At 45.8% G+C, this 20,084-nt stretch overlaps 2 protein-coding genes across 2 annotated transcripts in view; one reads left to right on the top strand and one right to left on the bottom strand.

Annotated features, from left to right (window-relative positions):
• Window positions 1-20,078, bottom strand: part of LOC148129247 (vomeronasal type-2 receptor 26-like) — a 723,059-nt gene extending 702,981 nt beyond the window's left edge. Inside the window, exon 1 of the mRNA XM_087947250.1 lies at window positions 19,937-20,078. The gene's annotated coding sequence lies outside the window, so the exon portion shown is untranslated. The remainder of the gene's footprint in view (window positions 1-19,936) is intronic.
• Window positions 863-20,084, top strand: part of LOC148129246 (N-acetylated-alpha-linked acidic dipeptidase 2-like) — a 73,000-nt gene continuing 53,778 nt past the window's right edge. Inside the window, 1 exon segment of the mRNA XM_087947421.1 lies at window positions 863-1,136. Within this exon segment, the coding sequence (XP_087803547.1) occupies window positions 863-1,136 (274 nt within the window).

The raw sequence follows: 20,084 nt of genomic DNA, 5'->3' as shown, positions 1-20,084 counted from the left end.
CCATTCAGGACAGGCACTTGCCTTTCATCCAAAGCCTCAAGTAATTTATCCAAGGGGTTCTTGTTCTGTACGAGCCATTAGCATACTTGGAAGCGCCGCATTGTGATTGGCCAGAATGCACGGCAACCTGATTGGCTGAGCGAGCCGCACTGATTGGCCCGCCGTGAATCCCCGCGATTGGTGGATACTAATCGCGGGAGATTCAAAGTGGTGCCATTGGCCGCGGCCGCCGCAGTCAAAGAATAAAAGCCGCCACTTTTCTCCTGTTGCCCGAGCCGATCTCGGGACTTAATAAAGAGCTGAATCTGAGTCACTGGCTCCCAAGTCTCCTTCCCTGCGACGGACTCGACACTGGTGACGAGGGTGGGATCCCGCAACTGAGCCCCGCCGAGCACGTGGTCCCGAGGGAACAAGACCGACGAGATGGCCAGCCTCGCACTGCCCGCGGCCTTTAACCAAGCTACTGAGGACTGGGAATCGTACATTGATCGGTTCCTGATGTTCCTAGAGAGTAGCAATCTCAAGGACGCAAACGGGCAGAAAAAAGGGGCTGTTTTCCTGATGCACTGCGGGCCCGCAGTGTTTAAGATGGCAAAAGCCCTTGCGAAACCCGAGGACGTTAAGGCGATGGACTGGACTGACCTCGAACTGCTGCTCCGAGGCCACTATGCCCCCGCCGTGCCCACCCTCATCAGGCGGCACGACTTCTACAGGAGGGACCAGAAGTCGGGTGAGAGCATCAGCGACTTTGTGGCTGACCTACGGAACCTGGGGGGGCATGTGCGGCTTCATGGACATGGACAAGGCGTTATGAGACCGCGTCGTCCTCGGACTCAAAGACCCGATCCTACAAAGCCGGCTGATGGCAAAAGGAGACATCTCCCTCGCCAACGCCCTTGCCGAAGCCACTGCCGCCGAGGCAACCCGGAAATCGGCAGCTAGGATGTGGAGACAGAACACCGGGGACCGAGCCGTGACCTCTGAGGCAAGCACGACACCCGAGACGCGTCCAGAAGCAAGCCGCCGGGAAACCACCACCCACCATGGCGACCTCGACTCCGCATCCGACACCACGGATGATGAGGAAGACATCCATCGACTCCAAACAGAACGGGACCGGTGCGATCGATGGAGTCGTAAGTCGGGGCCCCAATGTGCTGGGTGCGGAGGCGACCACCCACGAGCAGAATGCCGGTTCTTCGATGCGATCTGCCGGCACTGCGATAAGAGAGGCCACATCGCCCGAGTCTGCCGCCTCAAGAACGCCTACAGCCCCCGGCGATGAGACAACAGCGGTCGGAGACAAGACGGCACCCCCCCCCAGGCCCAGGGACCGACAAGCCGAGAGTCGTTGGAACTGGGACGGACGGGGCTGACGGGACGGAGAGAACCGGAGGAGAGAGGAGACCCACCAAACGGTCGTCATCGGCCATTCATCAAGTGCAGATGCCCGAAAGGTATACGTGGAAGTGGGCATCGAGGGCAAACCATGCAAGATGGAGGTGGACTCCGGGTCCTACCTCTCCATGGTCGCATGGCGGGAAATCAAGCGCCTGGTGCCCGAAATCCACAAGAAGGGGCTGGAAAGCCAGAAGTTAATCCTCAAAGACTACCAAGGAAACCGCATCCCGGTAGTCGGGACAGGACACTTCAAAGTGACTTTCAAAGGGCGCACAGCAAAGCTTCCACTAACGGTCATGGACCGAGACCGCCCCAGCCTTTTGGGACTACAGTGGTTCACGCCGCTCAGGATAGAAGTGACGGGCATCGACCACATCGCAGAGGAAGACTGGGAAGAGCAACTCGCAAGGGACTTCCAGGAAGTGTTCGACGGCACCCTAGGCAAGTACCGAGGGCCCCCTATTTCCTTCAGCCTAGACCCCAGTGTTCCCCCGATATGTTTAAAGCCACGGTGGGTACCCTTTGCACTCCGGCCCAAGATCGACGAGCAGATAGACAAGCTCATCAAACAGGGGGTACTAGAACCAACTGATCACGCCCGATGGGAGACCCCCATAGTCACCCCAATCAAGCCCGATGGGTCGGTGAGAATCTGTGGGGACTATAAGGCCACCCTAAACTGCGCATTACAACAAAGCGCCTACCCCGTCCCAGTAGTGCAGCACCTCCTACACTCACTGGGGGGAGGCAAGGTCTTCGCGAAGCTCGACCTGGCACAAGTGTACCAACAGTTACCGGTCGACGCAGAAACCGCCGAGGCGCAGACCATAGTAACCCACCGGGGGTCTTTTCGTTGTAAGAGACTCCAGTTTGGAGTCAGCGTGGCCCCAGGAATCTTCCAGAGCCTCATGGAAAGACTCCTACAAGGAATCAAGGGGGTGGTGCCCTACTTTGACGACGTACTGGTGTCAGCAGCCAACCAAAAAGAGCTGGAGGGTCGCTTGAGGGAGGTACTCACAAAATTCAAAGAGGCCAGGCTTAAAGTCAAAAAAGAAAAATGCCAGCTGCATACAGAGAGGGTCGAGTTCCTAGGATACCTCCTAGACCGGCACGGCATTCACCCAACCGAAAAAAAAATCAGAGCCATCAAAGAAGCCCCCAGGCCAAGGAACAAAACAGAACTGCAGGCATTTCTCGGGCTGATTAATTTCTACAATGTTTTCCTACCCCAAAAGGCGACCACGGCGGAACCGTTGCATAGGCTGCTCGATAAGACAGCCACCTGGACCTGGAGGAAGTGAGAGGAAGCTGCCTTCAACCAAACCAAGGACCTACTCACATCGGATGCCGTCCTCATCCAATACAACGAGACCCTCCCGCTGACAGTCACGTGCGACGCATCACCGTTCAGGATCGGGGCGATCCTCAGCCACACACTCCCAAATGGAAATGAAGCACCCATCGCCTTTTACTCAAGAACCTTGTCGAAGCCGGAAAGGAACTATAGCCAACTCGACAAGGAAGCCCTGGCAATCATCGCCGCTGTCAAAAGGTTCCACGAGTACCTCTACGGCAGGACATTCACCATCATCACGGATCACAAGCCATTGTTGGGCATCCTGGCAGGGAACAAGGCCACCCCGAACATTCTATCCCCAAGAATGACAAGGTGGTCTGAATTCCTCTCCGCCTACAGCTACCGGCTGATCCACCGACCCGGCAAAACGATTACACACGCAGACGCCTTGAGCCGCACACCGTTACCCGACCTGGACGCTGACCCAGCACCCACAACATCCACCTTGAGCATCGAGGCCATACCCAACCTCCCCCTAACCGCGTCAGACATTGCCCACGAAACCAATAAAGACAAACATCTGGCGCGGGTATTACAATGGGCGGAGAAGGGCTGGCCGGAAAAGGACGTCGACGAAACATTCAGGACTTTTAAAAATAAACAATTGGAACTTTCCACGCAAAAGGGTTGTATATTATGGGGGGACAGGGTGGTAATCCCAGAAAAATTACAAAAAAGGTTCTTGGACTTGTTACATGAGGGGCACCCGGGAATTGTCAGGTCAAAAGCCTTGGCCAGAAGCTGCGCTTGGTGGCCAGGGATGGACAAGCAAATTGAAGCCTGGGTGGCAAGCTGCAAGCAATGCCAGCAATCCAGACCATGCCCACCCGCCGCCCCAATCCGGGAGTGGAAAACCCCCAGGGGACCATGGTCCAGGATACACATAGATTTCGCCGGACCCACAAAAGGACACACATTCCTCATAACGGTAGACGCTTACTCCAATTGGCTGGAGGTAAGCGACATGAAAACCACCACCACCGAGGCCGTCATCCGAGAACTCAACAGACTATTCTCAACCCATGGCCTCCCAGACGTAATTGTGTCAGATAACGGACCACAGTTCACCGCTCTGGAATTTGAGAAATTCCTAGCGGAACGGGGAATACGGCATGCCCTGACAGCGCCGGCTCATCCGGCGGTGAATGGTAGGGCGGAACGGATGGTCCAATTCATGAAAAAAAACAATCCAAAAAATCGAGACGGGGAACATGCAGGAAAAAATAAATAAACTCCTTTTTATCCAGCACATAACCCCAAACACAACGACCAACAAAAGCCCCGCGGAACTCCTAATGGGGAGGAAACTAAGGTCCCCCCTGGATAGGCTACACCCCACATACAACCCCAAAAAACCCACAAATTCATCAAGCAGGTACCGAACGTTTACACCAGGCGACACGGTATACACGAAAAACCTGAGAGGGGACCCCGTCTGGGTACCGGCAACGATAACCCAAGCGACGGGTCCCCGCTCATACCGGCTACAAACAACCGACGGACAAGAATGGAAACGACACATCGATCAAATAAGATCAAGAACAACCACGGGAAACACAACTGACACGCAAACAAACACAGACAGGCACCCAGAAAAAGAAGGAAACCTCCCCAGCACAAACCAAGAGGGGAGGGGAGGCCCCGGGAACCAACCCCAACCAGAAATAAACCAAGAATACTTACCAACAGACACCCAGCTCGAAGCCTCACCAGGGAGAAGCAGCCAGGCCAGCTCAACCAGCCCGGAAAGACTGAGCAGGAGCAGCTACAACAGCAGCTCGACCAGCCCGGGTAGACCGGGAGGGAGCTGCAACGAAAGGCCCGACTCACACTTCCAGGCGGTTCCATCGACGAGGCAGAGAGCGACACAGAACCCGACCGAACCGGCCGAAAGCCAACCAGCAACTAACCTGCGCAAGTCAAGCAAGCAGGTACGGAGCCCTGCCTACTTATGGGACTACGTGACGTAGGACCATACCAAGAGGGGAGGGGTGTTCTGTACGAGCCATTAGCATACTTGGAAGCGCCGCATTGTGATTGGCCAGAACGCACGGCAACCTGATTGGCTGAGCGAGCCGCACTGATTGGCCCGCCGTGAATCCCCGCGATTGGTGGATACTAATCACGGGAGATTCAAAGCGGTGCCATTGGCCGCGGCTGCCGCAGCCAAAGAATAAAAGCCGCCGCTTTTCTCCTGTTGCCCGAGCCGATCTCGGGACTTAATAAAGAGCTGAATCTGAGTCACTGGCTCCCGAGTCTCCTTCCCTGCGATGGACTCGACAGTTCTCTTCCATTGCCCTCGAGCTACAACTTCCCATATTCCCTACCTGATGTGGGGATTACTTTGGTTTAGCCGGGCTACAGCCATCAGTTTTCAGACAAAAAAGGTCTGGAAAGGACTCCGTTTTCCCTACACATGGAGTACGGGCCCCTTTCTTTTAGGGAAACGGCTGGCAGTTTTAAGACCCCCCCCCTTAAAATGGGAATCTCAGAGGACCGTCTGCCCCCTAGCAGCTCTGGTACGGGCCCCTCCCTACACTCAGCCATCAATTTTCAGATCTCCCTTAAAGGTGGGGATCTGGAAGGACCTTTGCTGTTTTTTTTAGACAAACTATTTCCAATTTTGTTTGCCAGCAGCCGGTACGGGCCCCTTCTAAATGCACAGGGCTTTGCTTGCAGGATGCACCGGGACTATTTTTCCTCTGCTTTCTATTTATTTCCGAACACCAGTTCCTTTTGCAGCCCGCTCGGTTTTTCTTATGTCCTTCAGAAGGACTCACACTCCGTGATCACTCCTTGCGTTCCCAAATCCAGCCAGTCACGGCTCGTGTTTGAGCTAGCAGCTGGCTGGGGTGCGGCTGGCAATCACAGAGGAGGTGAGGTCCCGCTGTTTCTGCAGAGAAAACCCACAATCACACACCTGGTACACTCATGCTTCCACTCCCCTCCCTAGTAAGATTATAAATTTGAAGCGGTACTCACCTGCTTTCAAGCAGCTGTTGAGCGGAAAACCCAAGGACTCCCTTTACTACCCTATACCTTCCGGGCTGGGTCCATGGATGTTGTCCCTGGACAAAGAAGGTCCATGCCGGCTGGGTTTGGATCCACGGGCCTGGTCCGGTGGCAGGGTTGGCTGGAAAACCTTCATGATCGCCAATTGTAGAAAGGTGTCAAAATGCCTTTCTTCCGAGGATTCGATTTTCCCACTGGGAGAGCTCGGGCACAAGGATACGGACAACTGCTTGAAAGCTGGATCTTTTTATTTTTCAGGAAGGCGGTGGACAGTGAAAAATCTTTGTTCCTGGGCTAGCTGGATTCTTATGGTAAGTCCCTGGTTTTTATACCCTTTTTTCCCTTTGTGAGTTGATTTTGTGTGAATGTTTGTATTTGTGCTTAATGTTTCAAATCCTGTTTGAGTTTATCTTTATTCCCACTGGAGGGAAAACTCCGCAGGGTGCAGAAGGCAAACTCCGCGGGGTGGTTAGATTGTATTATTGGTTTTTTCTAATCTCTTTTAGTTTTATAATGGTTTTTTTTCACATTTGTTTTGTGGCAATCTCCTGTCTATCTCTTTTGTAATTTATATTTTTTTTGTGTGTCTTTTGTCTGTTTGTTTTGCTTATTTGGTATGTCCTGTGTTTGTAAGTGTTTCCTTTTCTTATTTGTCTAGTTTCCTTAATAACTTAGGCTTTTGTCTATAGGGATTCTTTAATACCCTTTATTTGATTCCTTTTCCTATGTAAGTTTGTTTTATGGCTGGCCTGATGTTCTCCTTGGGCTTTTCCTGTTTGAGTGACACTATTGTCTTTGTGAAGTTCCCTTTCCACAGTATACAAGAGACAAAATTACAATCACAAGTGGGAGGGGATAGTGATAAGGAGTGATGACAAGATTAACAGTAATAGTAGTGCAGACGTTGTAATAGTTGAACAGGCTTGAGGAAATTATTTGTTTAGCAGAGTGATGGCTTTCGGGAAAAAACTGTTCTTGTGTCTAGTTGTTCTGAAGTGTAGTTGCTCTATAGCATTGTATTGAGGGAAGGAGTTGAAACAGCTTATGTCCAGGATGTGAGGGAGTCTGTAAATATTTTCACAGCCCTCTTTTTGATTTGTGTTGCATGTAGGTCCTTGATTGAAGGCAAGTTGGTAGTAATTGTTTTTTCTGCAGTCCTAATTATTCTCTGAAGTCTGTGTCTGTCCTGTTGAGTTGCAGAACAAACCAGACAGTTATAGAGGTGCAAATGATAGACTCAATGATTCCTCTGTAGAACTATATCAGCAGCTCCTTAGGCAGTTTGAGCTTTCCTAGTTAGCACAGAAAGAATATTCTTTGTTGTGCTTTTTTGATGTTAGGTGTCCATTTTAGGTCATGTCAGATTGTGACAGACTTGGCAAAATGGGAAAATTTGCAATTATCTTTATTAGGGACAATATCTAAAATTAAGATGAATATATTACCAAAGATTTTATATTGGTTCCAGACAATTCCAATTAAACTAGGAAAAGAGTACTTTGAAGATTTAAATAAAATAGTATTGAAATACATCTGGCAGGGGAAGAAGGTGAGAATTAAATTAAAATTAGTACAAGATTCTAGAACAAGAAGTGGCTTTGGTTTATCCAGTTGGGAATTATACTACCAGGCGACAACATTGATGTGGGTTAAGGAATGGATAATATTAAGGATATTAGATTATTGACACTAGAAGGCCATGATTTGTTGTTGGGATGGCATGCCTTCTTATGGTACAAGGGGACTAAAACACATGGGTATTTTAGGAGGCACTATATACGAGAGGCATTACTATTAATATGGGAGAAAATTAAAAGACAACATTATCTAAAAATACCAGTCTGGTTGTCAACCATTGAAGCATTTGCCTATCCAGTAGTTTATAAAATGGAACAAACAGTCAGATATGGCAAAATATTAAATGAAAAGGGTGAACTTAAATCTTTGCAAGAATTAGAAGAACAAGAAATAAGAATGAACTGGTTTTCATATGTGCAAATACAATCTAGATATGATAAAGACTTCAAAACAGAAGGTTTTTATGATAAACTAACTGAGCTGGATAAAATTTTGACAGGTATTGATGAGAAGGTGATTAAAAAACTATATAGATATTTATTAGAGGTTAAGTTAGAAGAAGAACAAGTTAAAGAAACAATGATTGCTTGAGGAAAGAATTTTGGATATGGTATAGATTTAGAAAAATGGCAAAAATTATGGTCTCAAAATTATAAAATGACAAGGTCAACAGCATATAAAGAGAATTTGTTTTACAGGTGGCATTTACCCCCGGCAAGAATATTCAAAAATAAGTCGGAGAAGTGCTGGAAGTGCCATCAGATACCTGGATTATATTACCATATGTGGTGGACATGTGCAGAGACTAGAAGATACTAGACTAAAATCCACACGTGGTTGGAAAAAATGACAAAGAAACATATAGACTTCAAACCAAAGATATTTTTATTAGGTATTATACCAGAAATATACAGTAGAGAAATGATATATTTGATAGTCAATGTTTTAACAGCTGTATTTGCTAAAAACTGGAAAAACAAGAAAATTCCAATGGAGAATGAAGTTATCAAGAAAATTATGGACTATGCAGAAATGAGTAAACTGACATTTGAAATTAGAGAGCAAGAAGATAAACAATTTTATAAAATATGGGACTTATTTTATCAATGGTTAGACAATAAAATATGGAAGTGAAATATCTTATAATAATCTATAATATAAGTATAATAGAATTGTTAGAGATATAGTATTGCAAGGATAAAATATGATTGAATAAATGGTGATGATGAAATGAATGTTATAAAGTAGGCTAAGTTAAAATGAGGATTTGCTCACATAAAATGATGAAATGCAAGTAACAGTCTATTAAATAATTAATAATTATATATCAGAAATACATATAACTTATACATAATATGAGGATTAAAAAGTAAGGGAATGACTGTAGAGGGAATGACTGTAGAGATTATGCACAAGAGACTAATACCAACTGACACACTGTATGTAATTGAAGATGGTTTTATGTTTGTTTTTTTTTTGTATTTTTGATGTTTGTTTAAAAAAATAAAAAAAATAAAAAAAGTTTTCAGAAACAATATTTATGATTAGCACATAAGTAAAAAGCAGTAGAAAAATATCTGATTTTTAGCAACTAGGACTTGACTAACAATAGAGTCTCATATAAGAACATGAATGCTGGACTGGAAGAAAAATGAGGGATACTAAATTTGATATGTATGTTTGTGAAAATGATCTCAAAATCGTAGTTCACTGGAAACGGAATCAGAGTCAGCAGGGTGAGGCTCATGGAAAGAAGGCAAATGTAGCCATAAGGATCTCAGGAAGTGAATATTCTGGTTTGCAGAGATCCCAACCAAGGATCAGGTCCCCTTGCAGGCACTACACTTGGAGGAGAATTTGCAAAAAAATCTACCTGAACTTCAGGGAAGGAGAAATAAGCCAAGGAAGAGATCAAAGGAGCTGCTCTTAGCTTGGAAGAAAGACCACAAGAGGAAGAGCTGAAGATCAGGAGAGTCTGGGACCCCTTTTCCAGCTGACACAATCTCTCTGTTGGAGAAGGAAGGATACAGCCCTCTTCCAATCCCTGATACACACTAGTGCAAGATCTGCTCGCTATTATTCCAGAGTGTCTTTATCTAAAATCTTTAGATAAATGAGGGGAAAATATCCTAAAAGGATGAGGTGTTTTAGAAGTGAGCCAGTGAATCAGAGCAGTTCAGTCTCCTCTTCATGGACTATCTGAATGCAAAGATGGAGCAGCCATCAGTCAGAGAAGCTTTAACTAGGATTCTTGCACAGAGGAGGGGCTGGGCTAGATGGTCTCAGGGTCTTCTCCAAATTTATCTGCTACAACAGTTAAATATTGTGCTGTTGTTGCTCTAGCCCCACCTAGTGGCCAGGGGCAGATAAGTCTAACTATATGGGCTGAAGCCAGACTCCATTTTTTGTCAGGCTTGGAGAAGATGGAAGCAGCCATTTTGACCGAGACCTCTGGAGACGGCCTCTGTCCCTCACATGGAGAATCATTGGAGAGGTTCCAGCTGCTTCTTTACTGGCTGTTAGTTCATGCTGCCTCTCTTGTCTTTATATTTGATTGTCATGCTTTGCGTTTCCTCAGTTTCCCTGTTCTCACAATAAAACATCCAGATACATGCCAGGGTCTATTTCATTGAAGGAGATTGGGTGGCTTCGACTTACAGTTGAGGGGAACAAAGACCCACGTGCAGTGGTGACAGAAAAAAGGGGGAATCCCAACATGCTCATTGCAAATCCACACATATGGGGATTAGTTTACAAAAGAATTAGCAGTGCTAAATATAAAAATGCCATGGTATCTACTCTTTAGAGCCATCATTCCCTGAGTAATTGAATTGGCCAGATCTGCTGAGATATGGTTCCCCTCCTTCTCCGGATTCCTTCTCCAAAGGATCTCAGATTGATGGTTCCAGATACCTGCCATGGCTGCAGCGTTGGAGACCCTAACCTCTCTTCACCCTCCTTTCTTCCCCTACTCGATATGGAGAAGACAGGAGAGCAGTTTTTCAATATTTGAGGGGGGGTTGGACTAGATGACCTATAAGGTCCCTTCTGACTCTGTTGATCTGACTTTAATCTGATTTTCTTAAAAGTACCAGGGGAGGCAGGAGAGCATCCCTCCAATATTTGAGGGTGGGGGTTGGACTAGATGAACTGCAAAGTCCCTTCCAACTCTGTTGATCTGACTTTAATCTGATTATAATAACCAAAAGGGCTAGGGGAGACAGGAGAGCAGTCTTCCAATATTTGAGGGTGTGGGGTTGGACTAGATGACCTCCAAGGTCCCTTCTGACTCTGTTGATCGGACTTTAATCTGATTTTAATGAACAAAAGTACCAGGGAAGACAGGAGAGCATCCCTCCAATATTTGAGGGTGGGGGTTGGACTAGATGACCTACAAGGTCCCTTCCAACTCTAATGATTTGACTTTAATCTGATTATAATGACCAAAAGGACCACGGGAGACAGGAGAGCAGTCTTCCAGCATTTGAGCGTGGGGGTTGGACTAGATGACCTACAAGGTCCCTACCAACTCTATTAATCTGATTTTAATCTGATTATATTGAACAAAAGTACCAGCGGAGGCCGGAGAGCATCCCTCCAATATTTGAGGGTGGGGGTTGGACGAGATGACCTCCAAGGTCCCTTCTGACTCTGTTGATCTGACTTTAACCTGATTATAATGACCAAAAGGACCAGGGCAGACAGGAGAGCAGTCTTCCAATATTTGAGGGTGGGGGTTGGACTAGATGCCCTACAAGGTCCCTTCCAACTCTGTTGATTTGACTTTAATCTGATTATAATGACTAAAAGGACCAGGGGAGACAGGAGAGCAGTCTTCCAATATTTGGGGTGGTAGGGTTGGACTAGATGACTTACAAGGTCCCTTCCAACTCTGTTGATTTGACTTTAATCTGATATTAATAACCAAAAGGACCAGGGCAGACAGGAGAGCAGTCTTCCAATATTTGAGGGTAGGGGGTTGGACTAGATGATACAAGGTCCCTTCTGACTGTTGATCTGATTTCAACGACCAAAAGGACCAGGGAGGCATGAGAGCAGTCTTCCAATATTTGAGGGTGGGGGTTGGACAAGATGACCTACAAGGCCCTTTCCAACTCTGTTAATCTGACATTAATCTGATTATATTGAACAAAAGTGCCAGGAGGCAGGAGAGCATCCCTCCAATATTTGAGGGTGGGGTTGGACTAGATGACCTACAAGGTTCCTTCCAACTCTAATGATTAGACTTTAATCTGATTTTAATGACCAAAAGGGCTAGGGAGGCAGGAGAGCAGTCTTCCAATATTTGAGGGTATGGGGTTGGACTAGATGACCTCCAAGGTCCCATCCGACTGTTGATCTGACTTCAATTTGATTTTAACTACCAAAAGGACCAGGGGAGACAAGAGAGCAGTTATATTGAACAAAAGTACCAGCGGAGGCCGGAGAGCATCCCTCCAATATTTGAGGGTGGGGTTGGACTAGATGACCTAAAAGGTCCCTTCCAACTCTAATTATTTGACTTTAGTCTGATTATAATGACCAAAAGGACCAGGGCAGACAGGAGAGCAGTCTTCCAATATTTGAGGGTAGGGGGTTGGACTAGATGAAGTACAAGGTCCCTTCTGACTGTTGATCTGATTTCAATGACCAAAAGGACCAGGGGAGGCATGAGAGCAGTCTTCCAATATTTGAGGGTGGGGGGTTGGACAAGATGACCTACAAGGCCCTCTTCCAACTCTGTTAATCTGACATTAATCTGATTATATTGAACAAAAGTGCCAGGGGAGGAAGGAGATAATCCCTCCAATATTTGAGGGTGGGGGTTGGACTAGATGACCTACAAGGTCCCTTCCAACTCTAATGATTTGACTTTAATCTGATTATAATGACCAAAAGGACCAGGGGAGGCATGAGAGCAGTCTTCCAATATTTGAGGGTGGGGGTTGGACAAGATGACCTACAAGGTCCCTTCTGATTCTGTTAATCTTATTTTAATCTGATTATATTGAACAAAAGTGCCAGGGGAGGCAGGAGAGCATCCCTCCAATACTTGAGGGTGGGGGTTGGACTAGATGACCTACAAGGTCCCTTCCAACTCTAATGATTTGATTTTAATCTGATTATAATGACCAAAAGGACCAGGGGAGAAAGGAGAGCAGTCTTCCAATATTTGACGGTGGGGGTTGGACTAGATGACCTACAAGGTCCCTTCTGACTCTGTTAATCTGACTTTAATCTGATTATAAAGACCAAAAGGGCTAGGGGAGACAGGAGAGCAGTCTTCCAATATTTGAGGGTGGGGGTTGGACTAGATGACCTACAAGGTCCCTTCCAACTCTAATGATTTGACGTTAATCTGATTATAATGACCAAAAGGACCACGGGAGACAGGAGAGCAGTCTTCCAATATTTGAGGGAGGGGGTTGGACTAGATGACCTACAAGGTCCTTTCCAACTCTAATGATTTGACTTTAATCTGATTATAATGACCAAAAGGACCACGGGAGACAGGAGAGCTGTCTTCCAATATTTGAGGGTGGGGGTTGGACTAGATGACCTACAAGGTCCCTTCTGATTCTGTTAATCTGATTTTAATCTGATTATATTGAACAAAAGTGCCAGGGGAGGCAGGAGAGCATCCCTCCAATATTTGAGAGGAGGGGGTTGGACTAGATGACCTCCAAGGTCCCTTCCAACTCTGTTGATTTGACTTTAATCTGATTATAATGACCAAAAGGACCACGGGAGACAGGAGAGCAGTCTTCCAATATTTGAGGGAGGGGGTTGGACTAGATGACCTACAAGGTTCCTTCCAACTCTAATGATATGACTTTAATCTGATTATAATGACCAAAAGGACCACGGGAGACAGGAGAGCAGTCTTCCAATATTTGAGGGAGGGGGTTGGACTAGATGACCTACAAGGTTCCTTCCAACTCTAATGATTTGACTTTAATCTGATTATAATGACCAAAAGGACCACGGGAGACAGGAGAGCAGTCTTCCAATATTTGAGGGAGGGGGTTGGACTAGATGACCTCCAAGGTCCCTTCCAACTCTAATGATTTGACTTTAATCTGATTATAATGACCAAAAGGACCACGGGAGACAGGAGAGCAGTCTTCCAATATTTGAGGGTGGGTGTTGGACTAGATGACCTACAAGGTCCCTTCCAACTCTTATGATTTGACTTTAATCTGATTATAATGACCAAAAGGACCATGGGAGACAGGAGAGCAGTCTTCCAGCATTTGAGGGTGGGGGTTGGACTAGATGACCTCCAAGGTCCCTTCCAACTCTAATGATTTGACTTTAATCTGATTATAATGACCAAAAGGACCACGGGAGACAGGAGAGCAGTCTTCCAATATTTGAGGGAGGGGGTTGGACTAGATGACCTACAAGGTCCCTTCCAACTCTTATGATTTGACTTTAATCTGATTATAATGACCAAAAGGACCATGGGAGACAGGAGAGCAGTCTTCCAGCATTTGAGGGTGGTGGTTGGACTAGATGACCTACAAGGTCCCTTCCAACTCTAATTATTTGGCTTTAGTCTGATTATAATGACCAAAAGGACCAGGGCAGACAGGAGAGCAGTCTTCCAATATTTGAGGGTAGGGGGTTGGACTAGATGAAGTACAAGGTCCCTTCTGACTGTTGATCTGATTTCAACGACCAAAAGGACCAGGGGAGGCATGAGAGCAGTCTTCCAATATTTGAGGGTGGGGGGGTTGGACAAGATGACCTACAAGGCCCTCTTCCAACTCTGTTAATCTGACATTAATCTGATTATATTGAACAAAAGTGCCAGGGGAGGCAGGAGAGCATCCCTCCAATATTTGAGGGTGGGGGTTGGACTAGATGACCTACAAGGTTCCTTCCAACTCTAATGATTAGACTTTAATCTGATTTTAATGACCAAAAGGGCTAGGGGAGGCAGGAGAGCAGTCTTCCAATATTTGAGGGTATGGGGTTGGACTAGATGACCTCCAAGGTCCCATCCGACTGTTGATCTGACTTCAATTTGATTTTAACTACCAAAAGGACCAGGGGAGACAAGAGAGCAGTCTTCCAATATTTGAGGGTGGGGGTTGGACGAGATGACCCCCAAGGTCCCTTCTGACTCTGTTGATCTGACTTTAATCTGATTATAAGGACCAAAAGGGCTAGGGGAGACAGGAGAGCATCCCTCCAATATTTGAGGGTGGGGGTTGGACTAGATGACCTCCAAGGTCCCTTCCAACTCTAATGATTTGACTTTAATCTGATTATAATGACCAAAAGGACCACGGGAGACAGGAGAGCAGTCTTCCAATATTTGAGGGTGGATGTTGGACTAGATGACCTACAAGGTCCCTTCCAACTCTAATGATTTGACTTTAATCTGATTATAATGACCAAAAGGACCACGGGAGACAGGAGAGCTGTCTTCCAATATTTGAGGGTGGGAGTTGGACTAGATGACCTACAAGGTCCCTTCCAACTCTGTTGATTTGACTTTAATCTGATTATAATGACTAAAAGGACCAGGGGAGACAGGAGAGCAGTCTTCCAATATTTGGGGTGGTAGGGTTGGACTAGATGACTTACAAGGTCCCTTCCAACTCTGTTGATTTGACTTTAATCTGATATTAATAACCAAAAGGACCAGGGCAGACAGGAGAGCAGTCTTCCAATATTTGAGGGTCGGGGTTGGACAAGATGACCTACAAGGCCCCTTCCAACTCTGTTAATCTGATTTTAATCTGATTATATTGAACAAAAGTACCAGCGGAGGCCGGAGAGCATCCCTCCAATATTTGAGGGTGGGGTTGGACTAGATGACCTACAAGGTCCCTTCCAACTCTAATTATTTGACTTTAGTCTGATTATAATGACCAAAAGGACCAGGGCAGACAGGAGAGCAGTCTTCCAATATTTGAGGGTAGGGGGTTGGACTAGATGAAGTACAAGGTCCCTTCTGACTGTTGATCTGATTTCAACGACCAAAAGGACCAGGGGAGGCATGAGAGCAGTCTTCCAATATTTGAGGGTGGGGGGTTGGACAAGATGACCTACAAGGCCCTCTTCCAACTCTGTTAATCTGACATTAATCTGATTATATTGAACAAAAGTGCCAGGGGAGGAAGGAGATAATCCCTCCAATATTTGAGGGTAGGGGTTGGACTAGATGACCTACAAGGTCCCTTCCAACTCTAATGATTTGACTTTAATCTGATTATAATGACCAAAAGGACCAGGGGAGGCATGAGAGCAGTCTTCCAATATTTGAGGGTGGGGGTTGGACAAGATGACCTACAAGGTCCCTTCTGATTCTGTTAATCTGATTTTAATCTGATTATATTGAACAAAAGGGCTAGGGGAGACAGGAGAGCATCCCTCTAATATTTGATGGTGGGGTTTGGACTAGATGACCTCCAAGGTCGCTTCCAACTCTAATGATTTGACTTTAATCTGATTATAATGACCAAAAGGACCAGGGGAGACAGGAGAGCAGTCTTCCAATATTTGAGGGTAGGGGGTTGGACTAGATGACCTACAAGGTCCCTTCTGACTCTGTTAAACTGAGTTTAATGTGATTATATTGAACAAAAGTACCAGGGGAGGCCGGAGAGCAGCTCTCCCATATGTCATTGTGGGGGGTTGGACTAGATGACCTACAAGTTCCCTTCCGACTGTTGATCTGACTTCAATCTGATTTCAACGACCAAAAGGACCATGGGAGACAGGAGAGCAGTCTTCCAATATTTGACGGTGAGGGGTTGGAGTAGATGACCTACAAGGTCCCTTTCAACTCTGCTGAACTGACTTCAATCTGATTTTCTTGAACAAAAGTACCAGGGGAGGCAGGAGAGCATCCCTCCAATATTTGAGGGTGGGTGTTGGACTAGATGACCTACAAGGTCCCTTCCAACTCTGTTGATTAGACTTTAATCTGATTATAATGACCAAAAGGACCAGGGGAGACAGGAGAGCAGTCTTCCAATATTTGGGGTGGTGGGGTTGGACTAGATGACTTACAAGGTCCCTTCTGACTCTGTTGATCTGACTTTAATCTGATTATAATGACCAAAAGGACCAGGGCAGACAGGAGAGCAGTCTTCCAATATTTGAGGGTGGGGGTTGGACTAGATGACCTAAAAGGCCCCTTCCAACTCTGTTGATCTGACTTTAATCTGATTATATTGAACAAAAGTACCAGCGGAGGCCGGAGAGCATCCCTCCAATATTTGAGGGTGGGGGTTGGACTAGATGACCTACAAGGACCCTTCCAACTCTAATTATTTGGCTTTAGTCTGATTATAATGACCAAAAGGACCAGGGCAGACAGGAGAGCAGTCTTCCAATATTTGAGGGTAGGGGGTTGGACTAGATGAAGTACAAGGTCCCTTCTGACTGTTGATCTGATTTCAACGACCAAAAGGACCAGGGGAGGCATGAGAGCAGTCTTCCAATATTTGAGGGTGGGGGGGTTGGACAAGATGACCTACAAGGCCCTCTTCCAACTCTGTTAATCTGACATTAATCTGATTATATTGAACAAAAGTGCCAGGGGAGGCAGGAGAGCATCCCTCCAATATTTGAGGGTGGGGGTTAGACTAGATGACCTACAAGGTCCCTTCCAGCTCTGTTGATTTGACTTTACTCTGATTATAATGACCAAAAGGACCAGGGGAGAAAGGAGAGCAGTCTTCCAATATTTGAGGGTGGGAGTTGGACTAGATGACCTACAAGGTCCCTTCTGACTCTGTTAATCTGACTTTAATCTGATTATAAAGACCAAAAGGACCACGGGAGACAGGAGAGCATCCCTCCGATATTTGAGGATGTAGGTTGGACTAGATGACCTCCAAGGTCCCTTCCAACTCTGTTGATTTGACTTTAATCTGATTTTAATGACCAAAAGGACTAGGGTAGATAGGAGAACAGTCTTCCAATATTTGAGGGTGGGAGGTTGGACTGGATGACCTACAATGTCCCTTCCGATTTTGTTAATCTGACTTTAATCTGATTTTATTGATTTTATTGAACCAAACTCCAGGCCCTCTGCTAGCATCCAGGGACTTTCTCAAGTTTGGAACTCAGATTTCGTCACCCAAAACATTTGGTGACCTAATGAAGAAAAGCAAATAACAGAAGAGAATATTTCTAGCTCAGGGTTGAAATAAGAGGTCCTCTCTGAAGTTGGATGTTTTGCAGACGTTTCTTTACCTAACTAGGGAAAATCATCGGTGCTAAAGGGGAATGGGGTTTGGGGCGAGGAGGAGGAGGAATGTGGGTTTTTGGTTCCTTCCGAGTTTGATTTGTCTCTTGCAGACATTTCATTACCCAATGCAGTAATTTTAGAGGAATAATTTGTGGGTTTCACAAGCCAGGGTGGCACCAGAAGAAATTTTTAGAAAAAATATGCAATCTAGACATACTGGGAGAAAGGAGATCCATTTATTCCAAAGAATAAAGAACAAATTTGCTGTTAGAGGTAGACAACAAAAAAAATGGGGTCCAGAAACTTGGTTTTGTAGGGGAATTGCTTTGGTTTGTTTACATGCTGGTTTTCCTGCACAGTTTGAGGTGTTCCTGCCCTGGGCTTTGATCCTGAGATGCATGTAAAATCCAGAAAGGCTTATTGCCCTCCCTTATGTAAATTGGAGTATAAACCAGGGAGATTAAGCCCTGAGAAGATTTCCATTTCCCTGATACGGAAACAGCCTGGTCTCTGCCTTCCCATGGAGGCAGAGGGACCATAAAGCAAGTGCTGGGCATGCTGGTGTTTCACTTCAGCACTTTTACTCCTTGGCTGGACCTTTTACTATGACTTCACCAGGACGTGAATCCCGCTGGGAATCACCCAGGGGGCAAAACTGTGCCTTATCAATTTGGCCATGAGCCTGCTTCTCAGACTGGTAAGCTTCCCTGGACTCTGGCTTTGTGCGTCTACCTGGCCAGCACAGGCCTCAGCTGGGTGAACCTGAGGGTCCAAAGGGTTAAGTTGCAGAACTGGGGGGGATTCCCCCCCACAAAAAAATTGGTCTTTGCAGATTGCCTGGAACCCACCTTCCCTTTGCCGCTTTCTTGCTCTGATCCTGTTGTCAGCCTGTAATGCTGGCTTCCCTCCCACCGTTAGCAGCCCCCTCAAATCTCTGGCTTGAGCCGATGGCCTCCCTTCTTTGAAAAAAAGGCACCATTACCTGCACGTGGATTTGAATGCTTCCCAAAATGTCTACAGGCCTGGACAGCACATGAATTGACAAGTATTTCTTCTTCTGCACTTTTACCACTTTCATTCTGTTTGGGGGGGGAATGACTCTGAAGGTTATTTCTGAGGAAGAAGCAGCTGAAATCAGCTTTGATAAAAGTGATAAAAGTGCAGAATAAGAAAGCATGGCAGACCAAGAGCATAAAGAGTTTGCCGGGACGGAGTAGGGAAGAGAAGCTAGCCAGGAAGAGGAGGGTGAAACTTGCAATTTAAGAGGAACACACCCTTAATTGCCAGCTGTTGGCAGTCTGCAGGAAGGGGTGGGCTATGAACCTCTGGATGGGATTGGCTGGAAGTCAGGTGGGCGGGGCAGAGGAGGATGGGGTGAGATTTGAAGAAGCCAGCAAAGGGAGGCTTTGGTGCATTGCTTTGGGAGAGGGATGGGTATGGAGGTTGGGGAAAGAAAAGTTTTGTGGTTGAAGTGTTTTTTGGCTTGAGTGCAGACAAGAAGGACAGCCTAAAAGAAGATAGGTTTTTTTTTTTACAATTACTATTTTTTTAAAGTATGAAATTCAAAGAAGAATGGGAAAATTGAGGAGAAAAAGTTAGGATAAAAGGGAAAAGAAGAAAAAACCTTGCACTTCTGAGCCTCTTTAGGGAAGTAGAATAAGGAAATAACACATAGCCTCAACTTTTTACTTTTGCAAAAGATACTAGCTATTTCCACAACAAACTTATTTCCACTGCGAAACCCAGAATTGAAGTTTCCTTTTTTTTCTGCCTTAAGCAAGAAAACCTGAAGTGGAAAGAATACTTTTTTTATTGCTTGCAAAGGGGGTGATTTCATGCTTTGGCTTCTACAGTGGGAAAGGAATGGAAAGGAAACTGGCCTCTTAGTAACTTAGTAGTACATTGCTAGAGGAGTGAGCTCTGTTTTCAAGATATTTAACTAGTGCAGTAACTAGCTTTCTTCTACTTTCCTGTAAGTTTCTAACTTCAAAATTAGGGTGGTTTTGTGTTTCTTTAGAAGAGCAGTTTAGACTTTCAAAAAAAATTCTATTGGATTTTTTATCCCAGCCTTATTACTTTATAAGTAACTCAAGGCAGCAAACACACATAGTAATCCTTTCTCCTGGTTTTCCATCAACAACCGTGTGAGTGACTAACCCTAGGTCACCCAGCTTTCTTTTATTTTAGTCAAGGCAGGTATTGAAAGAGAAGAAAACTGTAGGAAAGGAAGACAAAAGACTGAGTCAAACTTGGGGTGCCTCTTAGTAAGTCCAGCATTTACACAAGAGTAGCCAGAGGGCTACTGAATGCATAGAGCCACAAGATGTTTCTTACTGGTCTAAAAAATATGCAATTCCATAAATACTCCTACTCACCTCAAAATATTGGCAGTTTCTTGACAAAGGTAGTTGGAATTGTCAGAAGATTTGCCTAGGTACACCCCTCACCAAGACAGAAACCTCCACATCACATGTATATTTTGTCGTATTTTTTTGTCCCCAATAACATCAGCAAAGACAGGCA

Source organism: Notechis scutatus, chromosome Z (genome assembly GCF_049901735.1).
Source record: "Notechis scutatus isolate UNSWTSFEM ecotype Mainland chromosome Z, rNotScu1.2, whole genome shotgun sequence".
Lineage (NCBI taxonomy): Eukaryota > Metazoa > Chordata > Lepidosauria > Squamata > Elapidae > Notechis > Notechis scutatus.
The sequence above is the reverse complement of the archived record's forward strand: the minus strand, read 5'-3'. Positions and strand labels throughout refer to the sequence as shown.